At 40.0% G+C, this 18,128-nt stretch overlaps 1 protein-coding gene across 2 annotated transcripts; it reads right to left on the bottom strand.

Annotated features, from left to right (window-relative positions):
- Positions 1-1,200: 1,200 nt before the first annotated feature.
- Positions 1,201-15,533, bottom strand: rereb (arginine-glutamic acid dipeptide (RE) repeats b). Of its 2 annotated transcripts, none has more exons than XM_042507867.2 (17): positions 15,317-15,533; positions 13,592-13,640; positions 12,859-12,983; positions 11,599-11,698; positions 11,414-11,512; positions 11,128-11,208; positions 10,863-11,013; positions 10,668-10,754; positions 10,324-10,517; positions 9,885-10,043; positions 8,549-8,659; positions 6,073-7,211; positions 5,477-5,681; positions 4,684-5,386; positions 4,445-4,585; positions 3,839-4,013; positions 1,201-2,260 (listed from the first exon to the last, which is right to left on the bottom strand). In XM_042507867.2, exons 1-17 carry the CDS (start codon positions 15,340-15,342, stop codon positions 2,227-2,229), a joined length of 3,579 nt encoding a protein of 1,192 aa, XP_042363801.2. In that variant the 5' UTR covers positions 15,343-15,533; the 3' UTR covers positions 1,201-2,226. The 2 variants fall into 2 exon arrangements, with proteins under 2 accessions (XP_042363801.2, XP_042363793.2); XM_042507859.2 differs by having other exon boundaries at positions 9,885-10,046.
- Between the last annotated feature and the right edge of the window lie 2,595 nt (positions 15,534-18,128).

The following is an 18,128-nucleotide window of genomic DNA, read 5'->3' on the forward strand; positions in this document are numbered from 1 at the left end:
CATGAAAAAAAAGCTAACATGAAGTGTACTGTTTCACAGTTTATGCAAGCTGCTACTAATGCAACCTACAGTACATCACATTACACAGAGATGTTTCTGTTATTTAGCCCTTATTGATATTAACAGAGTGGACAAAATAACAGAAACACCTGCCAGTATAATGCATTACAGTTCAACAGCAACAGAAACTACATTTTCCAAAATCAGTTGAATCAACGTGTCTCTAAAAACTGAGTCAAAACAAACTGATCATCATACTTTTTACAAAGGTAGAATTTATATTTGGACTCTTTTATTAGGCAACATTAGGGCTGCATCTAACGATTATTTTCAATGTTGACTGTTGTCTTGATAAATCCAGTAGTTGTTTGGTCTAAAAAATGTTTAAAAAATGGTGAAAAATGTCAATCAGTGTTTCCCAAAGTCCAAAATAAAGTCCTAAAATGTCTTGTTTTGTCCACAATCCAAAAGATATTTGGTTTACTCTCATGGAGAAGTAGAGAAACAAGGAAATATTTACATTTAAGAAGCTGGAATCGGCAAATTTTGACTTTTTTTAAAAAATTACTCAAGCCCAATTAATTGATTATAAAAACAGTTGACAATTAATTTAATAGTTTACAACTATTTAATCATTACTTGCAACTCTAGACAACACAACGCCCGGGACACAGCAGTGCGAGGCGGCTAACTGAACTGCTGCGGTTCCAAGCAGTGTTCACACAGACTGCACTTCTGCAGAGCTGCCAACTGCTGTAAAAACTGTATTTCAACAAGTAAAAGCTGATCCTCCACTCATTTATGAAGACATGAAAAACAATGTATTGCCAACAAAATGGTCGTTCAAATATTTCAGGAAAAAAAGTCTTAAAAAGGTAAAAAATTGAAGGATTTCTATCAAAAGGACTTTTATTTTAAACGGAAACTAGAAACGTCGAGATGTTTATATTGTTTATGCCTGTGACAGATATAGACATTGAATCTGTAGAGACAGGTGGTATGATGCGCAAATACGCAGCTGCACTGCTCAAACCTGTTAAAATAGACACAGAAAAAAAAACAAAAAAAAAAATAAATACAAGAGGTTACATGATCCTCACTAATGCAGTGTGGCCTGGGTGTTATGTTTATGTCTGCGTACCAAAAAAACTGTATAAACCACAGTCTGTTGCTAAAGAGGAACTCCCACTGCAAAGAGAATAAGGTGTCATTGCAGAAATATTTATTGAAATAAATATGCAATGGATACACTTTCATGTTATGTCACATAAATATTGAATTTAGAGGCAGTTCTTTCAAATATTCAATTAAAATGTTCAAGATTTAATTTCTCTCCAATTTAGTCAATCTCCTCAAAACAATGTTAATACATCATTCTAGTAAAGCGTTCTGTCCGCAGTGACAGATCATGGTCCAATTAATAATTATTTCGCCTTATAATACTATATACTGTTTTAGCTTATGATTTACTGCTATCGTGCTGAATCAAGGGTCAAGTGTTCACTTCTACTGCTATATCAATAGTACTCATTCTTATAGAATATTGTGAACATGTAATATTTACAGTCTCAAAAAATGAGCGAATAAAAGCTTCGGTTATACTGTGAAAAGATATCTTGATATATAAAACTTTAGGATTTAGACAAATATTTAGCAGATTTAAGAGTAAAACCAACCTCTACTATGCTTATTACTGTTATTAATATTTCAAAGTCTAAACACCACAATGCAACTTGCTACTCTAGTTTGGTGAAAAATGAAGGCTGAGTCATGCTAGGTCGTTACAATCATTCAAACACTGATTTAAATGTCATTCTGTACAAGGAAACGATTTAGAAATCATAGATATTTAAACTCAACACCAAAGTCAGTCTGTTTTCATATCCTTTAAAAGAGCTGTGTTTTAGCAAATTCATGAAACAATCCTACATTATGTTAGAGAAAATCTGTCACTTTAAATCTCAAGCAAACGGGTGAGACTGGATCGTTATTTTGATAATAAAACTAGTATAAAGTCTTAAGTGATATGAAAAACTCAGACGGACTTTGACAGTCCCAGTAAGTGCTGAACAAGGAATGCACATAAAGATCCACAAAGATTTTTCTAAAATATATTAAAACAAAACCCCAAAAAAATCGACACACATATTCTCTTACAGTCTTAAAAGTACACAGTATTCTATTTGGGTACGAGTGTCGGGTTTCAGGGCATGCACCACCTGGCACTCAAGATGGCTTGTCACCTTCTTTCTTCAGACGGCTTCAGAAAGAAACAAAGGAAACACTTTGAGCACTTGGCTGTGAAACACATTTTAACTGAGTAATGTGGCATGATGGTGATGGTTTTGGCTCAATGGCTGAAAAAAGTGACTGAAAAAATACTGAAGGACTTTATGTATTATGAAGTCTCATAGCTACGGTTATATCACTGATAGATATTTCTTTATTCATATTTTCTAATTTATTTTTTTTTTTTAAGATATTTTTTGGGCGTTTTTGCCTTTAATTAATAGGACAGCACAAGTGTGAAGGGGGGAGAGAGAGGTGGGGTGACATGCAGCAAAGGGCCGAGGCTGGAATTGAACCCGTGGCCGCTGCAGCGAGGACACAGCCTCTATACATGGGGCGCCCGCTCTATCCACTGAGCCACCAGGCGCCCCAATATTTTCAACTTTAAAGAACCTCTGAAACTAAAAAATATTTGGGGTATTTATTGATGAGGAAAAATAAAATTGGCTAATGTCCTTCTTTTACATATTGTGTGTGAACGCATTTTTACACAGATCTAAACAACGGCGGCATCATGCTGCACCAGGCTGTGATTTTAAACAGCATGCCTAAAACCCGGAAGCAAAAGAGGCGAAACGTGTAACCAGTGTTGGACTCGTTACTCAAATGGGAATTACACACATTACTTGTTACTTTCAAAAAGAGTAATGAATCATTTTGATTAATTACTCCGTGTAGAAAGAAGTTTTTTTACACAACTCGCTACATTAGTTTTGTATTATGTCTGAACGCCAATTAAACATGGCAATTAAAATCATTATCTGTCTCTGTTATATGGCGGCTGATCTCGCCTTCTGCTTGGTGGTTAAGGATTACACACTGTCTCCCTAATTTTCAGACGTCTTCATTGCTTTTCATGTTTGAGTTAGCCACTGACTGCACCAGCTGCTTTTTAAATCCAGCGGTGTGCTGCACGCATAACTCTGTAAAAGTATCACACCTGTCCCATTCTGGCGGCTGTACCTTTTACACTGACGGTGATTCGTCCTCATTACTACCTCCACTGCTGGCTAAAAGCTGAGACAACTCTGTCCCGCCGTTCCATGATCGTATCTTTAAAACAGAATACTGGGCAGAATATTGGCGCAACATGGAAAAGAGGCCAAAGACATGGAAACAGCCAAACCCACCAAAACTAACTTCATGACTACTAACAAGAGAACACATTTCGTCCATGGAAAAACCTTTACAATCAGAGATCGCATTAAATTTGGAATAAGATTCACCCCGAAGAGAGACTCAAGAAGATTTGCAATAAACAGATACTCCCCCCATCCCAAACCCCCCTCTCCTACTGCATACCTCCCCCCTTTTTCTTTTTGGTTTAGTTGAGTTTTGTGTCTCTCAGTTTTATTTTCTGTTTTTATTCATCTAACGTTTATAAAAAAGTATTAAAAAAGTATAAAAATGTACTCTGAATTAAACACCTGCATGTGAGGTGATGAAACAAACATTGCAATAAAGTTTTTGAGATTTTCTTTTCTCTCTGGTGTTTTCTTCGATTTATTGTTTCAGCCTGCTACCTAGATCAGACATTCACAAACCTCACCTGTAATAATCCTCCTGACTCGGCAGAGGGCCTCCATGCAGGTGATGCCCATGCAGCCACTGCTGCTCCATCGCCATCCTCTGCAGCTCTGCAGACTGAGCGTGCATGGCCTGGAGCTGGTGAGCAGCGGACATCTGAGGAATCGGGCCCTGCAGCTCTCGTGGATATGCAGCTCCTATGAGAAACAAACACAAAAAAAGACAAATTAAACGGGCTGGACTCGTAAAAGAGTCAAGTTGTGGGCGTAATGAGTTGAGATTAAAGTTGAGCCAGTTTACAGTTTTGCCAGTCCGTTCTGGTGCACTATCTTAAACTGGCTTAAGAAATGCAAATTGTCTGAACCAGAGTTCGTCATTATGTAACGCTCTGGCAATTTTAAAAGTAGCCGACATCACAGAGCTAAATCCAACTCAATCTGTATTGCATTGCTTAGATACTCGCTTTCTGTTGGGACACAATGTTATTATGTTTGACTCAGGATTGACTGCTGAATGAAGTGTGACAACTGGTAAAGTTTGGTAAAGCGGTCCGGTCCGGTGTTTGGCTTAATATCAAACTGGTCTGAAAAATGCTCACACCGGTCCAACCCCAGCTGACTTTACTCACCAAACAGTGGGTGGCGCAGCATCTCATGATCATGAGGAAGATCGCTGAGTAAAGCATTGGGGATCGGACCGCCAGGAAAGGGGAACCGAGCCAGACGTGGTCCTGTTGCCATGGGGTCCACAAGAGGATGAGGGCTTGAACCTGGATGAAGGAATAAAGTCACATAGTAAATGCAGGTCAACTTCACACCACCAGATATATTACTGCTGACTCCGTAACGTCAATAAGTCCGTCCTCACCTTGGCCGAGGGGATCCTGTTGGTGCAGGTGGAGGTGGGAGTGAATGTGTGAGTGCTGGTGATGATGCGGCGTCACATTGAGCATCTGCAGCCTGGCAGCAGGGTCGGTCGCCACAGACGCCATCCTCTCTGCGTGGAGCCGCTCTGCAGTGAGCCGCTCTGCGTAGCTCAGCTCTGGGCGCAGCTGAGGTCCTGCCAGCGCCATCCTCTCCCGCTCCAGGTGGTTCAGCCCGGGATGGAAAGGTGCAAAGTGGTGCGGAGGCCCCGGTATATGGGGAAGACCGATGGCCCCGTGTCTGGCAAAATGCTCCATGGGGTTGGCTGAGGGGTGTAGAGTTTCCATGTCTGGGGGCTTGACCTCAAAGCCGGGCTTCATCCTCTCGCGGAGCTCCCTCTCGCGGAGGTTCCTCAGCTCGCGCTCTCTGAGGCTGGGCTCAGCACTATACAGGCCAGGCATGTGGTAGGCCAGCAGGGGGTCGCCCGGGCTCAGTGACACGTAGAAAGGATGGTTGCGGTTGGTGGGGGACATGACATGTGGTCGGGCGTATTCGCTCAGGGTGCGGAGAGCAGGAGTATCAGGACCAATGTAGGGGGGCACAGCGGCCACAGTGGTGGGCGGCTGCTCAAAAGAGGGACGTCCGTGAACCTGAACCGTCATCTGTGCATCACTCATACGACTGTCGTGGGAGGAGCTGGAGGCTCTCTGTAAACAAAGACAGCGTGTGAGAAAATTCATACATGTTTTGTGACAGAAAAGTGAAAAAAATACTGATGACCAGACTGTTTCACTCACCGCATTTCTGTCGGCCTCCCTTTCTCTCTCTCTCTCTCTGTCTTTCTCTCTTTCGCGCTCTTGTCGAGCACTGAGCTCAGCTTCTCTCCTGGACTTCTCCACGGCCTCCTCTCTTTTCTTGGCCAGTTTGGAGGACGAAAGCGGCGTGAAGAACAGGTCTGTTCTGGCACAGGAGTTGTAACCACGATCCAAGTGTTTGATAAACCTAGGAGAAATAACAGATGCACATTTTTGATTTTAATATGAATAAAAAAAAACTTTCCCACAAAATTGCAACATTGCGCAATTCCTGTTAGTTGGACCAATTTTCCACCAAAATTAGCCTGCATATGCAGTTTTTTTTTAAACACAGAAAAACCCAAATATTCATATTTAACTGCCAAATCTGATTCGGCTGACATAATTCTACGCCTGAGCAAACACATCCTTTAACTGGTCCAAAAGTCTGAACCATCCAACGAATGTTTTCACACCAGAAATGGACCGAACCTTAGTTCAGTTTGATTGACCGCTTGTGTTGCTTTCCATGCCTTCCAATTTTTTCAAGATGAGTGAAACCCCTTTTTTGGTGAATTTGCTGATAAAGAAAGACATACCTCGCAGACTGGCTGGCATGGCTCGCCATGTTGATGATGGTGGGTTCTGGCGAGGGGCTCCTAGGCGGAGACGGTGGGCTCTCAGGCTCTTCAATCTCATCCACTGGCTCTTCTTTTATCTGAACTTGTGATCCTCCTGCTGTGGAGCTCGGCGAGGGTCTCAGAGGAAGAGTCGGGAATGACGGCTGGAGGCTCGGGACGGGGCCAATGGCAGAAGCTGGTGCGGAGGTGAGAGAGTGTGAAGCTGCAGCAGGAGGTGGGTGAGAGGAAGTTTTTCCAGGGTGGGTCTGCACCTGAGAGATCACTGGAAGTTGGGTGGGAATGGACTGCATTGGCAAAGGCTGCGGCATGAGCTGAAGAGGGGGAGGGGGGGCACCAGGGGGATGCTGGTTTGGCAGAGCGTTGAGCGGCTTTAGAGCAGGGGGAGGGGGAAGATTGGAGGGCATCTGAGGGAAAGGTGGAGCAGAATGGTGTGGCATCTGTTTGTGTGAAGGTGGAATGGGAGTGGTGGGAGGAGGCTTGATATGTGGGCCAGACTGGGGAGACTGGGGGAGCTGAGACTCCCTGAAGAAGGGCGGGGGTCGCTGGGGGGCCTGAGGTGACGGGCCACGAGGTTGCAGAGGCTGTGCAGAGTTGAGAGCAGGCGGGACCTGAAACGCTGGAGAAAGAGGAGAGTCCTGACCCGGTGCTGATGGAAGAGGAGGTGGACCAGACAGAGAGTGAGAGGCGGGCTGTGGTCGGATGTTCGGACCCTCTGTGGCAGCTGACTGCCCGGCGGCTGGCTGAGGGGGGTCTGGAGAAGGAGGAGGGGGGCTCTGAGCAGAATCAGCAGGGGGAGTGCTTTGCGTTGGCTGAGGAGTGATGGTAGGACCCTGAGAGGGGAGAGCCTGTGTGACTGGTGTGTCAGCCAGCACAGCAGCAGGAGCAACTGGCTCTGATGGGACGCCGTTTGGCTGGGCAGATGAGTCAGAGTCGCTCTCGTTGCCTTGTTGCGGGCTAGGAATACTGGGAGAGGAGCTCCGGTTGTCCTGATCGATGTCTTTGGTGTCACTGCTGCCGTCGTCCTGAGCGCTGCGGCTTTCTGAGGAGCTTTCCTCCTCTACCTCGGCCTCTCCCTCCGACCGCGAACCCCGTGGATCCTGGAGGAGCAATTGAATTATATTGCAACAGATTATTATTATTATAAACCTTTCTGTGCTCAGATAGCATTATGTAGGATGAGTTCCCAACAAGGAATTAATTACTCACATTTTGAAACTCACTGCAGAGTATTCTCTGACATTTTTGGACTCATGGGCTTTATTACAGAAAATAAGACATTTACCGTCACTGCTGCAGAAAATGTCTCAAATGAGCACCTTTGGGGAAGTTTCATGTTAAATTGGGATATAGCCATGTTTTTAACGCAAAGTTCTTGGGACGTTTGGTCCCAGGGACAACTTTTTAAGGAACTAAAAGGTTTCTTCATCCTGTTGTTAACTGCATTTCCACCAAGGTCTAAAGAGTCAGGGTTCCCACACATTTTCATGGACAAATTTTCAAAACTTTTCCGAGGACCCGCAAAAATTTTTTTCATTTCAGAAAAGCATTCAGCATTTTACTGTGTCCACAGCGCTTGCCGATCAGGTTACATTAATTTTCTACACACATACTCTCAGTCTCACTTTCCATAAGTAACGCCGTCGCACTACATCACATAACTTGTCATAAAGGAGAAGACTTGACTAGTATCAGTCATAGAAAATAAAAACGTTGCAAGTTTTCCTTTTGCATCAAGCAGCAAATAAAATCTCTGTTTTAGTCCACTGACGTATGAAAGAGCAACATGCTGGAACGAGTGCTGCTGGTAGTCACAGGAGTGAACACACCCTGCAGCCTGCAGTACAGTTTGCCCCTGATTCAGCTAAAATACACTTTTGAAAAATATACACTACAGGTCTTTTCTCGCTGTGACGTTTACTGCTGCACAGAATGTTGGATGTAATGAATGAAATGCAGAGGGAAAAAATGAAACCAAGAGCGTCTGTCTCCACTGTGAAACAATCACAAAATAACATTTCATTTCTCTTATTCACTGGCTTTCTCACAGCACTGCAACACTGTCTCTCTCTCTTTCTCTCTTCGAGAACAATTTTGTAAGCTGATAGCAAAGCCTAGCTCTACTTGTCAAGTAATCAGCAAAGTGCAGTGCTCTCTCTGCATCCTTAAATGGTACTAAATTGATATAAAATGAGTAGTTTCATAAATGTGGCGATACACGGGTTGAACCAGCAGTGCTGTGTGTGATTGCGTAATAAGCAGCAGTTATCCCTGCAAACCCCACCCCTCATAAAACCCACAGATCAGGGACTTTTTGGGGGTAAAATAATGTCTTCAGAACTTTAGACTCTGGTCCCTGTGGTCGAAATGCACCGCGTTCCTAGTCCCTGGGTAAAACTCCTGCAGTCGAAAAAAGAGCTCAAGTGTTCCCTCTCACCTGTGTCTTCGGCCTTTTCGGTGTAACTTTTTCAGGTTCGTCGGGCTCCTGAGCGGGAATCTCCCGTACACGCTTTGTTGTCTTTGGTGACATCACTTCCTCTTTTATCTTCTGTGGACACACCATGACGTTTACACAGTGGTGTTAACGACTGACACAAAACCACAACGAGTGACAGTCAACAAGCATCTAAGGCTGCAGCAGTATTACATGTATCACATTGTTTAACTCACCTAAATATAATGTGTAACGTACAATTTCACATACATGCAGGTTGTGACTGAATAAACTTTTATCAGCTCAACAGCATTCTTTGAAGAACGCCTCATTGCTCAAGTCTAACATGAAAAAACTCCTGTGCTGTAGTTAATGTATTGGCTGTGTTGATGTGTATGTGTCTGCTCCATTTATGATTATTATAACTACTTGTTTGTTTTGTTGTCATGTTAGGGAGAGAATAACTGTCAGTATTTCCATAGATTGTAAATTCTAGAGGGGAGTTTTTTACTATAAGCCCCTTTCTTAACCTCTCCTGCACAATTTTTTCCAAGGTTTGTTATTACCTACTTGTTTTTATCACATCTTGTGTGCTAATAATTTCAAAATCAAATAATATGAAGCTGGTTTAATCAGATCATGTCTGTTATGGCCACAGCCAACCCCGCTCCTCCTCCATAACCTTGTCTTGTGAAGATGTTTTATGCAAATTAGGATGTGTCAGCACCTGCACTCGATTGATTCCTCCATTAAAGGTGTGTAAGTGTGAGAGTGAGACTGTGATTGGAGCACCGTGTTCAATCTTTGCTTTGCCAGTTGGCTTGGTGCAATGGAGGCTCATGGACAAAATAAACGCCTGACCAGCCAGAAACTTCTGGGCGGCTTGATTTGTGCAAATCGCCACTTTGAAGTACTTTGAAATTGATTTACAGTGTTGTATGAGGCACTAGCTAAATTTTGTTGGACTGATATTAGTTTTAAATTACAGATTTCGAGTTGGTTCCTTTGTTAAATTCACAAGGTTCAGGGGTTTGTATATTTTTTTGTCCAGCACTTTGGAAACAGGTTTTCATTTCTACATTTCTCTTTATGAGATACATTTAATAGCTCTGTTTTTAAGAGCCCTCTTTTTGTTATAATCATTTATTTGATTTTTTACAGCACCCGCAAGCTCTTCTGTTCTAGTTAAGCCTCACCCTTTTATTGTACACAGTACTCCTTATTTTCTTAATTAAAATAAGAACTTTGATTTACCTTTAAAAACTGGGTTTTATGTTGCTTCTGGGGCGTAACAGTGTCATACAGGAGCAACGTGCAACATGTGTATGATTGTGTTTACCTTGTTCGTCTTCTTGCTGGATTCATTCTTGTTATCTGTGGAAGACGATCTCAAAGAATTAGAAGTTGCTCCGCTCAGGGAGGGCTGGCTGCTGGACTGCTGATCCTCGCTGGTGGGCGAGCCCGTCAGCCTCCTGTGGCCACTTCTTAAAGATGAAAGCTGCTTTAGAAGAAAAAAAATCAGTAATTAGTATTGTTGTAATTATTGTATTGTATTATTGTAACAACACGTGCAAGACGGACACATTTCCCCTAATGCAGAAGACAGACTCCAGACTCAAGAGTGAAAGTAAAACATTTTGACAGATTCAATAAGGGTGTCTAATCTGTGTTATATCATTTATGACATTTTAACTGCATTTTCAAACACAATCCTTTTGAATCTTAATAAAAAGTAATTAAGATGACGGTGTGATTGATCCGTCAGCCTGGGGGCTTACAGGTGCTCTGCTCCGCCGCGTCCTCATGCCATGCTTGCTGTTCACCTCCTCTTCCTCTTTGACAGGTTTGAACATGAATGGAGCGCCTGCAGATTTTGGAGCTGGCGGAAGACATCCATGTTTGTTTTCATATGTGCGACAAGACGTGCAGAGCAGTGGGTTGTCTCTTCGCCCCTGATGCCAATCCTTAGAAGCTGTTTAAAGAAAGAAAAATCACTTCAGTTTACAAACTGCTCAAAGCACTATTCTGCATCACAGTCAAAGCATTTTCTTACGTTAAAAAGGCTTTTAAAGAGGTACACTGAGCCCAGTCTGACAGATGTCTAATAAAGACGTGTACTCACTTGTTGTACCACAGTGGCCACAGCTCTTGACTTCCTGTTCACTGTCTTCACTATCAAGGTCATCCTCACTGGCAGAACTCACATCCACTGCAAACGAAACGGTCAAATCCCCAATTTGTGACCACACAACTATGAACAAAATTAATCTGCATGATTGGAAACAAAAATTGCAACACATTTCTTAAGAGTGCTCACCTGAATAATTTCGCGATGGGGTAACAGGAACTGCCGCAGAGCGAGTTTTTGCTTTGCGAGAGGATGGCTGTCGGCGTTGCTGTCGATAAGCTCTCGTTCCTGCAGCCTCAGGAGTTTTCTTCCAGTGGTAATAGAAAGTGATCAGCTCTCCCTGAGGAGAAAAACACACAACTTCAGGAACAATCTGAGATATGTTTCTAATCAAAAATATAGCTACCATGAAATGCAAATTGTTCTGTGCACAAAAAACATAGTATTCAATTACCGTCTTTTTGCTGGGCAGAAATTCTTTCCGGATGCGGAAGAAATTCTTTCCGTACTGTCTCAGGCCTTTGATGAAGCGTTTCTGTTGGGAAACAGGTGAGAGGACGACAATGGTTAAAATTAAATAATATGCAGTTGCGAAAAAAAAGCTCAAGCACAGATAATGCTGATCTTGTCACTTATGGCACCATTTATTAAACAAATGTCGAAGATAACTCTTAAAATAAAGTACAATACTGATTTGCTGTTAAGGTAGTCAATATCTGATCAGAAAACAGGCGTCTCACCACATCATCCTCCGACCAGCATTTCTCAATAAGCTTCGGTAGAGGCTTCTTCACCAGACGCTGGAGAGCTTTGGCTGCATCATAATGACTTGCATGTAGCTACAAATGAGAAAGACAAAGATGTTAATCTGCAATCTTTTGATTTACCTGCTACTGATGAATCTAATTCAGGTTGTGCTCCTCACCATGTTGAGCGCGTTGAGAGTGGTATCATCACGGGAGGCCGCCAGACATCCGTCCTCCGTGGATCCACCATCACACATCCCAGCAAATGCCGCCATGCTCCTTGAAATTACACAGATGAAATAAATATTACGGGTATATTTTTACACTTTTATGGTTTCATTTTCAGTCTGATTCCATGGAGTGATTCTGAAATGCTTCTTAGTGGCGGCTCTGGTGCAGAAAACTAGCAGTTGTTAACCACGTTTCTCTAATTCCTTGCCCCATAAAACCACATTTCTCAGTTGCATGACATTTTAAAAAATTCCGGTAGATAGAGAAAACAGACAATCCTGTGTAAGAATGTCAGTAATGATACTGGTTATTTTTGCCTTTTGACAGTACAGTAATGCCCCACTTGATCTCCTATCCTAGGTACTGGTTTGACACAGTGAGGTAATATTTGATTACTGATAAGTTAAATAGTAGGGGCATTTTAAACAACATCTGGTTGTTCAGTAGGGACATGGCTGCAAGTTAATTATCAGAGTTCATTGGAAAATTATCCAAAAATCCCCCCCCTTCCTAATCAAATCCTAAATCAACATTCGCATGCAGTGGAGCTTTTTTTGCATGTATTCTCATTCATTTAAACTTGATATTTCTGTTCAGTTCCTGATAAAGATTAAGCTATGCTTATTTTATTAGTATTACTTTTATTACTATTTGTAGAATTAGATTGCAGGGGTGGCTGCTTAGGATTGTTTCCAACTCCAAACATTTTTTCATAACTCCAAAGCCTTGTAAAATCCAAGTGTCAAGATTTATGGAAAAAAAAGAGATGTAAACACTTACAAAATTCACAACACGTTTTTATCTAACTAAATATTCTGCTCCAGTCAATATTTGTTGGGGTTTAGCCTTTCAAAAACATTTTTATTGTGGTCAAACAACTGTTAGCTCTCCTGCTTGCAGCACACAAAGGCAGCCACATACTTGTATTAACAGGGCAGTCTTACAGCCCCATTAAGTACATTTCATTCATTAAAAATGTGTTGTTTCAATAAAAAATGATTGATTATTTTAGTTGCATGAATCACTTTACTCAAATTGAGGATTATGTTTGAGAATTTTTATTTTTTTTAGGGTGATGATGTCATCACAGCTTCATTTTAAAACCACAATAGAACCTTAAATAACAAAAAAAAGAAAAAAGACATTCAGTACAGTCCTACTTTATAAACAACTCAAGAGATCGTAATCAGTACAGTGCAGGCACTGACCTGGCAGCTCTGAGGTACATGAGAAGGTCACAGTCATTGACCCCAGGCGTCCACATCAGCTCCTCACTCTCTGTCTGAGTCTGTAAACCAATACCAGGCCGCGGCTGCAACTCTGGAAGTTTGGCCTGCAGTGAAAACAAAGACAAGACCAGCAAACACTTATTAGACCACCTCAAAGTTACAGCAACTTAATGTCTAAATATACCAGTGTTTGTGTAAAAAGGGATAATTATGGGGCACAATTCACAAACTTCTTTTATTACAATGTTCACAAAATGTTCAAGACTCCATTATAAGAAACTGGAAAACAGTCATTTGCATTTTAAAAGTGATTGAACAGGCAAAAATGTGTATTAGTAGCATATGTAATTACAGTAATTAATGGGTTAAGGATTTCATTATAATCAAATAGATTTTACTGATGTTTGTATCTGCAAGAATCTATTTCACAAAATATGATGATCAAATAGATCCTCCAATTGAACACGCCAGATAAGCACACAAACTGTGTGACATGCAAATAACAAAGCACACTGAACAGACAGGTCTGACCAGTTTCATAATGAGCCTAATAGTCTGTTCTGAAGGCAAACCAGTCAGAGACAGGTACGCTATAACAATAGCCTTCTTACGCATATTTCGTCACCCACAAAAAATAGTTTGCATTCATTATTTTAATAATTAATGACATAAAATATGACATAAATAACATTTCAGTTGAAGTAGGATGTACCTGATGACTTGGTCCCACTCTTATCTCGCCCTGAGTGCTGTTCAGGCTCCTGAAATAAAAATAAATAAATAAATAAAGCATTCTTTGTTTATCATCAGAATCAGAAATGCTTTTCTGATACCTGGGACCAAATTGTGATTTGTTACAGTTGCTCTAATACAAAGTTTAGGGAATTATAGAGAAGTAGCAGAAATAAGAAGTGAGAAAACAAGAAATAAGTACATGCGCACTTTCACACATTCGTGCGCACACAGTCATACAGATCCATACACTAACACGCTCACACTCCCACTTCATTATTTTATTTCTAAATTGTTTTTTCTTGATTTACTTTGCTTATTGACTTTGTTTGCTTGTTTGTTTACTTTTTTTGTCACCGTGAGGGTCCAAGAAAAGAGGAACGTCTGATGCTATAAAGCCTTCTGAGGCAAATTGTGATTTGTAATAATGGGCTTTATAGATAAAATTGAATTGAACTGAAATGAATCTATTATACGACATATGTATTTATTATCCTTATTGAGGTGAGATTCCTTATAAACCCCTTGGGATTTCTTAATCTCACCTGCACAAACTCGGCTTCTTTTTTTTATTGTGTTCCTCTTGTTTTGTGCAAAGAAATCTTAAAAATCTATATTATTATATCTTAAATCAATTAAAAATATAAAATAAACATCTGTGCATCGATGCTTCAATTCACACCAGTATGTAAAGTATTTTAAAGAGTAAAACATGCAAAATATGCAGAGTATGTGAAGTGCGTAAAAATATAAAAATGCATGCCTACATTACAATGTACAAACCACTATGTAAAGGTTAATAAATCATCATGTTAAATAACAATAATAATGTGCCACTACAGTTTTGACATTGTTGAGAGTTAAGTAAAAGTGAATCTCATATATTTTACACAGCCAAGTAAGGCTGATGTATATGAGCTGTTATTAAGTAGGTAATTAAAGCTGTAGAGTATGCAGACAGACGGATGATCGATATGTGTATAAGTTGGCTGTCAGAGCAGCCTCCCTCCCCCTGCACACTGATTTCAGCAGCAGAATAACATCCCGCCCCTCCATCACTGCGAGCCAATCTCAGCTGTGACCTGCGACGTTTCCTTATATTACATGAATGAAATCCGACGCTAGCTACTGCAAAACACTGTCAATCAATCATAACATGAGCTGCTAATTTTTACGGTCACCATTACGAGAACAGTGTGTGCTACTTTGAAGATACTAACAGGTTGACAGTAGCTGGCTGACTCCAGCTCGTGGTAAACTGCGAGCTAAAGTATGCAATAAAAAAATAAATAAATATCAGCGTTAGCATGCACAACATGTCGTTGACATATATACATGTAGCGACAACGACCCGTGTCAGCACACGTCAAACCCAGAGGGAATAACAGCCGATTTATTATTAAACGATGCATGAGATTAATCTGCTTTACTGACGTTACTTCAAATAACAGCTGCAGAAATAACTGTTAGCGACATTAAAGCGAGCAGAAAACCATTTTTTAACAAGGAGCTGCTAGCTGCTAACGAGACAGTAACATTACGGTGTTATTTGGCTAGCTTGTTAGCCAGACACGAACTTCGTGACCACTGACACTCCGACTATTTCATACAAACGGCTCCCAAAGTAGCGCCACAAAACACTTAAAGACGTATTAAATGCATAACAACTGAAATATAAACGCAAACGGTAAGTTAATCAAGTTACCTCCGCGGACTGAACAGGTCGTCCATGTCGAAGGATGTTTGGATGTGGCTTGTTGACACTACGCGGCGCAGTGGGCGATACACACAAAAACTATGCGAATCCCCTATTACATGGCTATTCAAAATGGAGGCGGTGTAGTGGAGGGAGTCAGTCTATTTTTTTTCCCAGTGCAATGACCTCAGCAGCCACAGCTAAGCCTTCAAAGTTGTCTGGGTGTACATAACTGAGCATGTGCCGCGGATCAGCAGGAGCAGGAACCACTGAGGCTGCTCATCAGCTGCTGCACAGGCCTCCATGAATCCAACAACAGTTCACACTGAGCCCGCTGCTGCTGTGCTTATTAAACATTATGTAAGCCATGACACTAACACACCGCCGACATGAACACGGCTAACGAGGAACCGACAGTTTTCACGTATTTTGAGGTTACTTTTCAATACCAGAAGTAAACATCACAACATAACATATTGTTCATATACAGATATTTATATTAAAAAATAGATGTTTAACATACACGCACACACGTTGTATATACTTAGACTTAGACACGTTTATTTATCCCACTTGTGAGAAATTAACTTGTCACAGCAGCCGTGTGTACAGAAAAAAAATATATAAAAATATCGGTGTATATATACAAAATATAAAATATACAAGAGTGCAAAAATAGGCATGTATCAAAGAAGAAGAAAAAATGTACAGGTTTTAAGTACAAAAGTCAAAGATATACCAGAAAAAAATCAAAGATATACAGATTAAACAAGATGCAGGTAAGAATGTGGGAGAATGAGGGAGCACTGTCGTTGTGTTGTAATAAATAGTAATGAGTAATGAGGATACATATATATACATACACACACACATTATATATATATATATTTATATGCACATTAAACATATATATGTAGAGAGAAAGAGAGAGAAAGAGACACACACAATAACATACATTATAATTAATAAAACAAACTTTAATATTCACCATATTAGTCTTACCAATATGTATGTAGTCTGCTGCTGTGATTTTTCAGGTGCATCAAGCAGCTTATTATTGGTATATTTGGTAGTTTTACAGTGAATAAAAATACACCTATACAATACAATAAACACAGACAGTATGTGCGTGCGTGTGTGTGTGGGCGTGCATATACACACAAACACAAACAAAGACAGTTTGTAAAACTAACTTCTGCACATCTGTACTTCCTCCATTGCACATTTTGTATTCTTTATATTCTGTAATTTTGTTTTCATTTTATATTTTAAAATTGCTTCTATATTTTTATCTCTTATACACACACATTATATATATATATATATATATATATATATATATATATATATATAGAGAGAGAGAGAGAGAGAGAGAGAGATAAACACACAATAACATACATTAAAATTAATAAAACAAACTTTAATATTCACCATATTAGTATTACCTGTGTGTATGTAGTCTGCTGCTGTTATTATTATTGGTATATTTGGTAGTTCTAAAGTAAATAAAAATACACCTACACAATACAATAAACATATACAGTACGTGCATGTGTGTGTGTGTGTGTGCGCGTACATATACACACAAACAAATACAGTTTGTAAAACCAGTTGCTGCACATCTGTACTTCCTCCACTGCATCTTTTGTACAGACATTTTGTGTTCTTTATATTGTTTTTTTTTTTCATTTTGTACTTTTAAATTGCTTCTATATTTTTACCTCTTATACTGTTTAAATTCAATGTTTTTATTCTTCCTTTATTTTTATTGTTTTGTACCAAAACACCAAGTCAAATTCCTTGTATATATAAATGTACTTAGCAATAAAACCGGATTCTGATTCTGATACAGTGCGCATATGTTTACATATATACATATAAAGATGATATACTGTGTGTAACTTTATATTTTACTGTATAATTAATCATATTCAGTTGAAAATCTTTAATATTCACACCATTGTCAAAGTGGATGTAACCTGGTGCTGTGATTTGGCAGCTTTTAATTATTATTTACAATAAATAAAAATAACTCATATGGTAAATGGACCTGCATTTGTGTAGCACATTTCTATTTTTTTAACCACTCAAAGCACGGTCACACTACCAGTCACATTCACCCATTCACAAACATATTCACACACTGGTGGCTGAGGTACAAGTTTCCAGCTGCTACTCAGTTTTTAAAAATTCATACACATTCACACACTGATGGAACAGCCATCGACGGGCATCGAACCACCAACCACCGCTCTACCTCCTGAGCCACAGGTGAACAGATGTATAGTTCCCTTCTCTTAAGGGGTTAAATTCAGAAACAGGATACATATTTGCTATGTATGGTGCGAACTAAAGTAACTACTACTATTCATAAAAAAATTGAATAATACATCAATACATAATATTTCTATAGCAGTCTTCATTGGGAGTTATTTTTTGCCCTGAGGGACACAGGTGTCACACTTAATATACAATCTGACTCTGCAACAAAAATAAAAATTGATCAAAATCAATGTTTCTGCCAATCTTTGTCTCTCTCAGGCTCCGATAATACCACCCAAAAAAAGAATCCATTTTGCATGTATGGGATGGAAAATGATTCACTTTTGTGCTTTTTGTTTTAAATAAAAACCAAGTTCTAATCACAAAAACTGGCATTTAAGGGGTTAAAATTTTGAAACAGAATGTTTTTTTTATGTATGTGAGAACAGCAGTTACTAAAAGTGTTCATAAAAAAAAATTGTAATGATACATTAATACATAATATTTCTATGGCAGTCTTTATTGGGAATTATTTTTTAGCCCTGAGGGACACAGATGT

This window comes from Plectropomus leopardus, chromosome 2 (genome assembly GCF_026936395.1).
Source record: "Plectropomus leopardus strain MGB_pleo_1.0 chromosome 2, ASM2693639v1, whole genome shotgun sequence".
Taxonomy (NCBI): Eukaryota; Metazoa; Chordata; class Actinopteri; order Perciformes; family Serranidae; genus Plectropomus; species Plectropomus leopardus.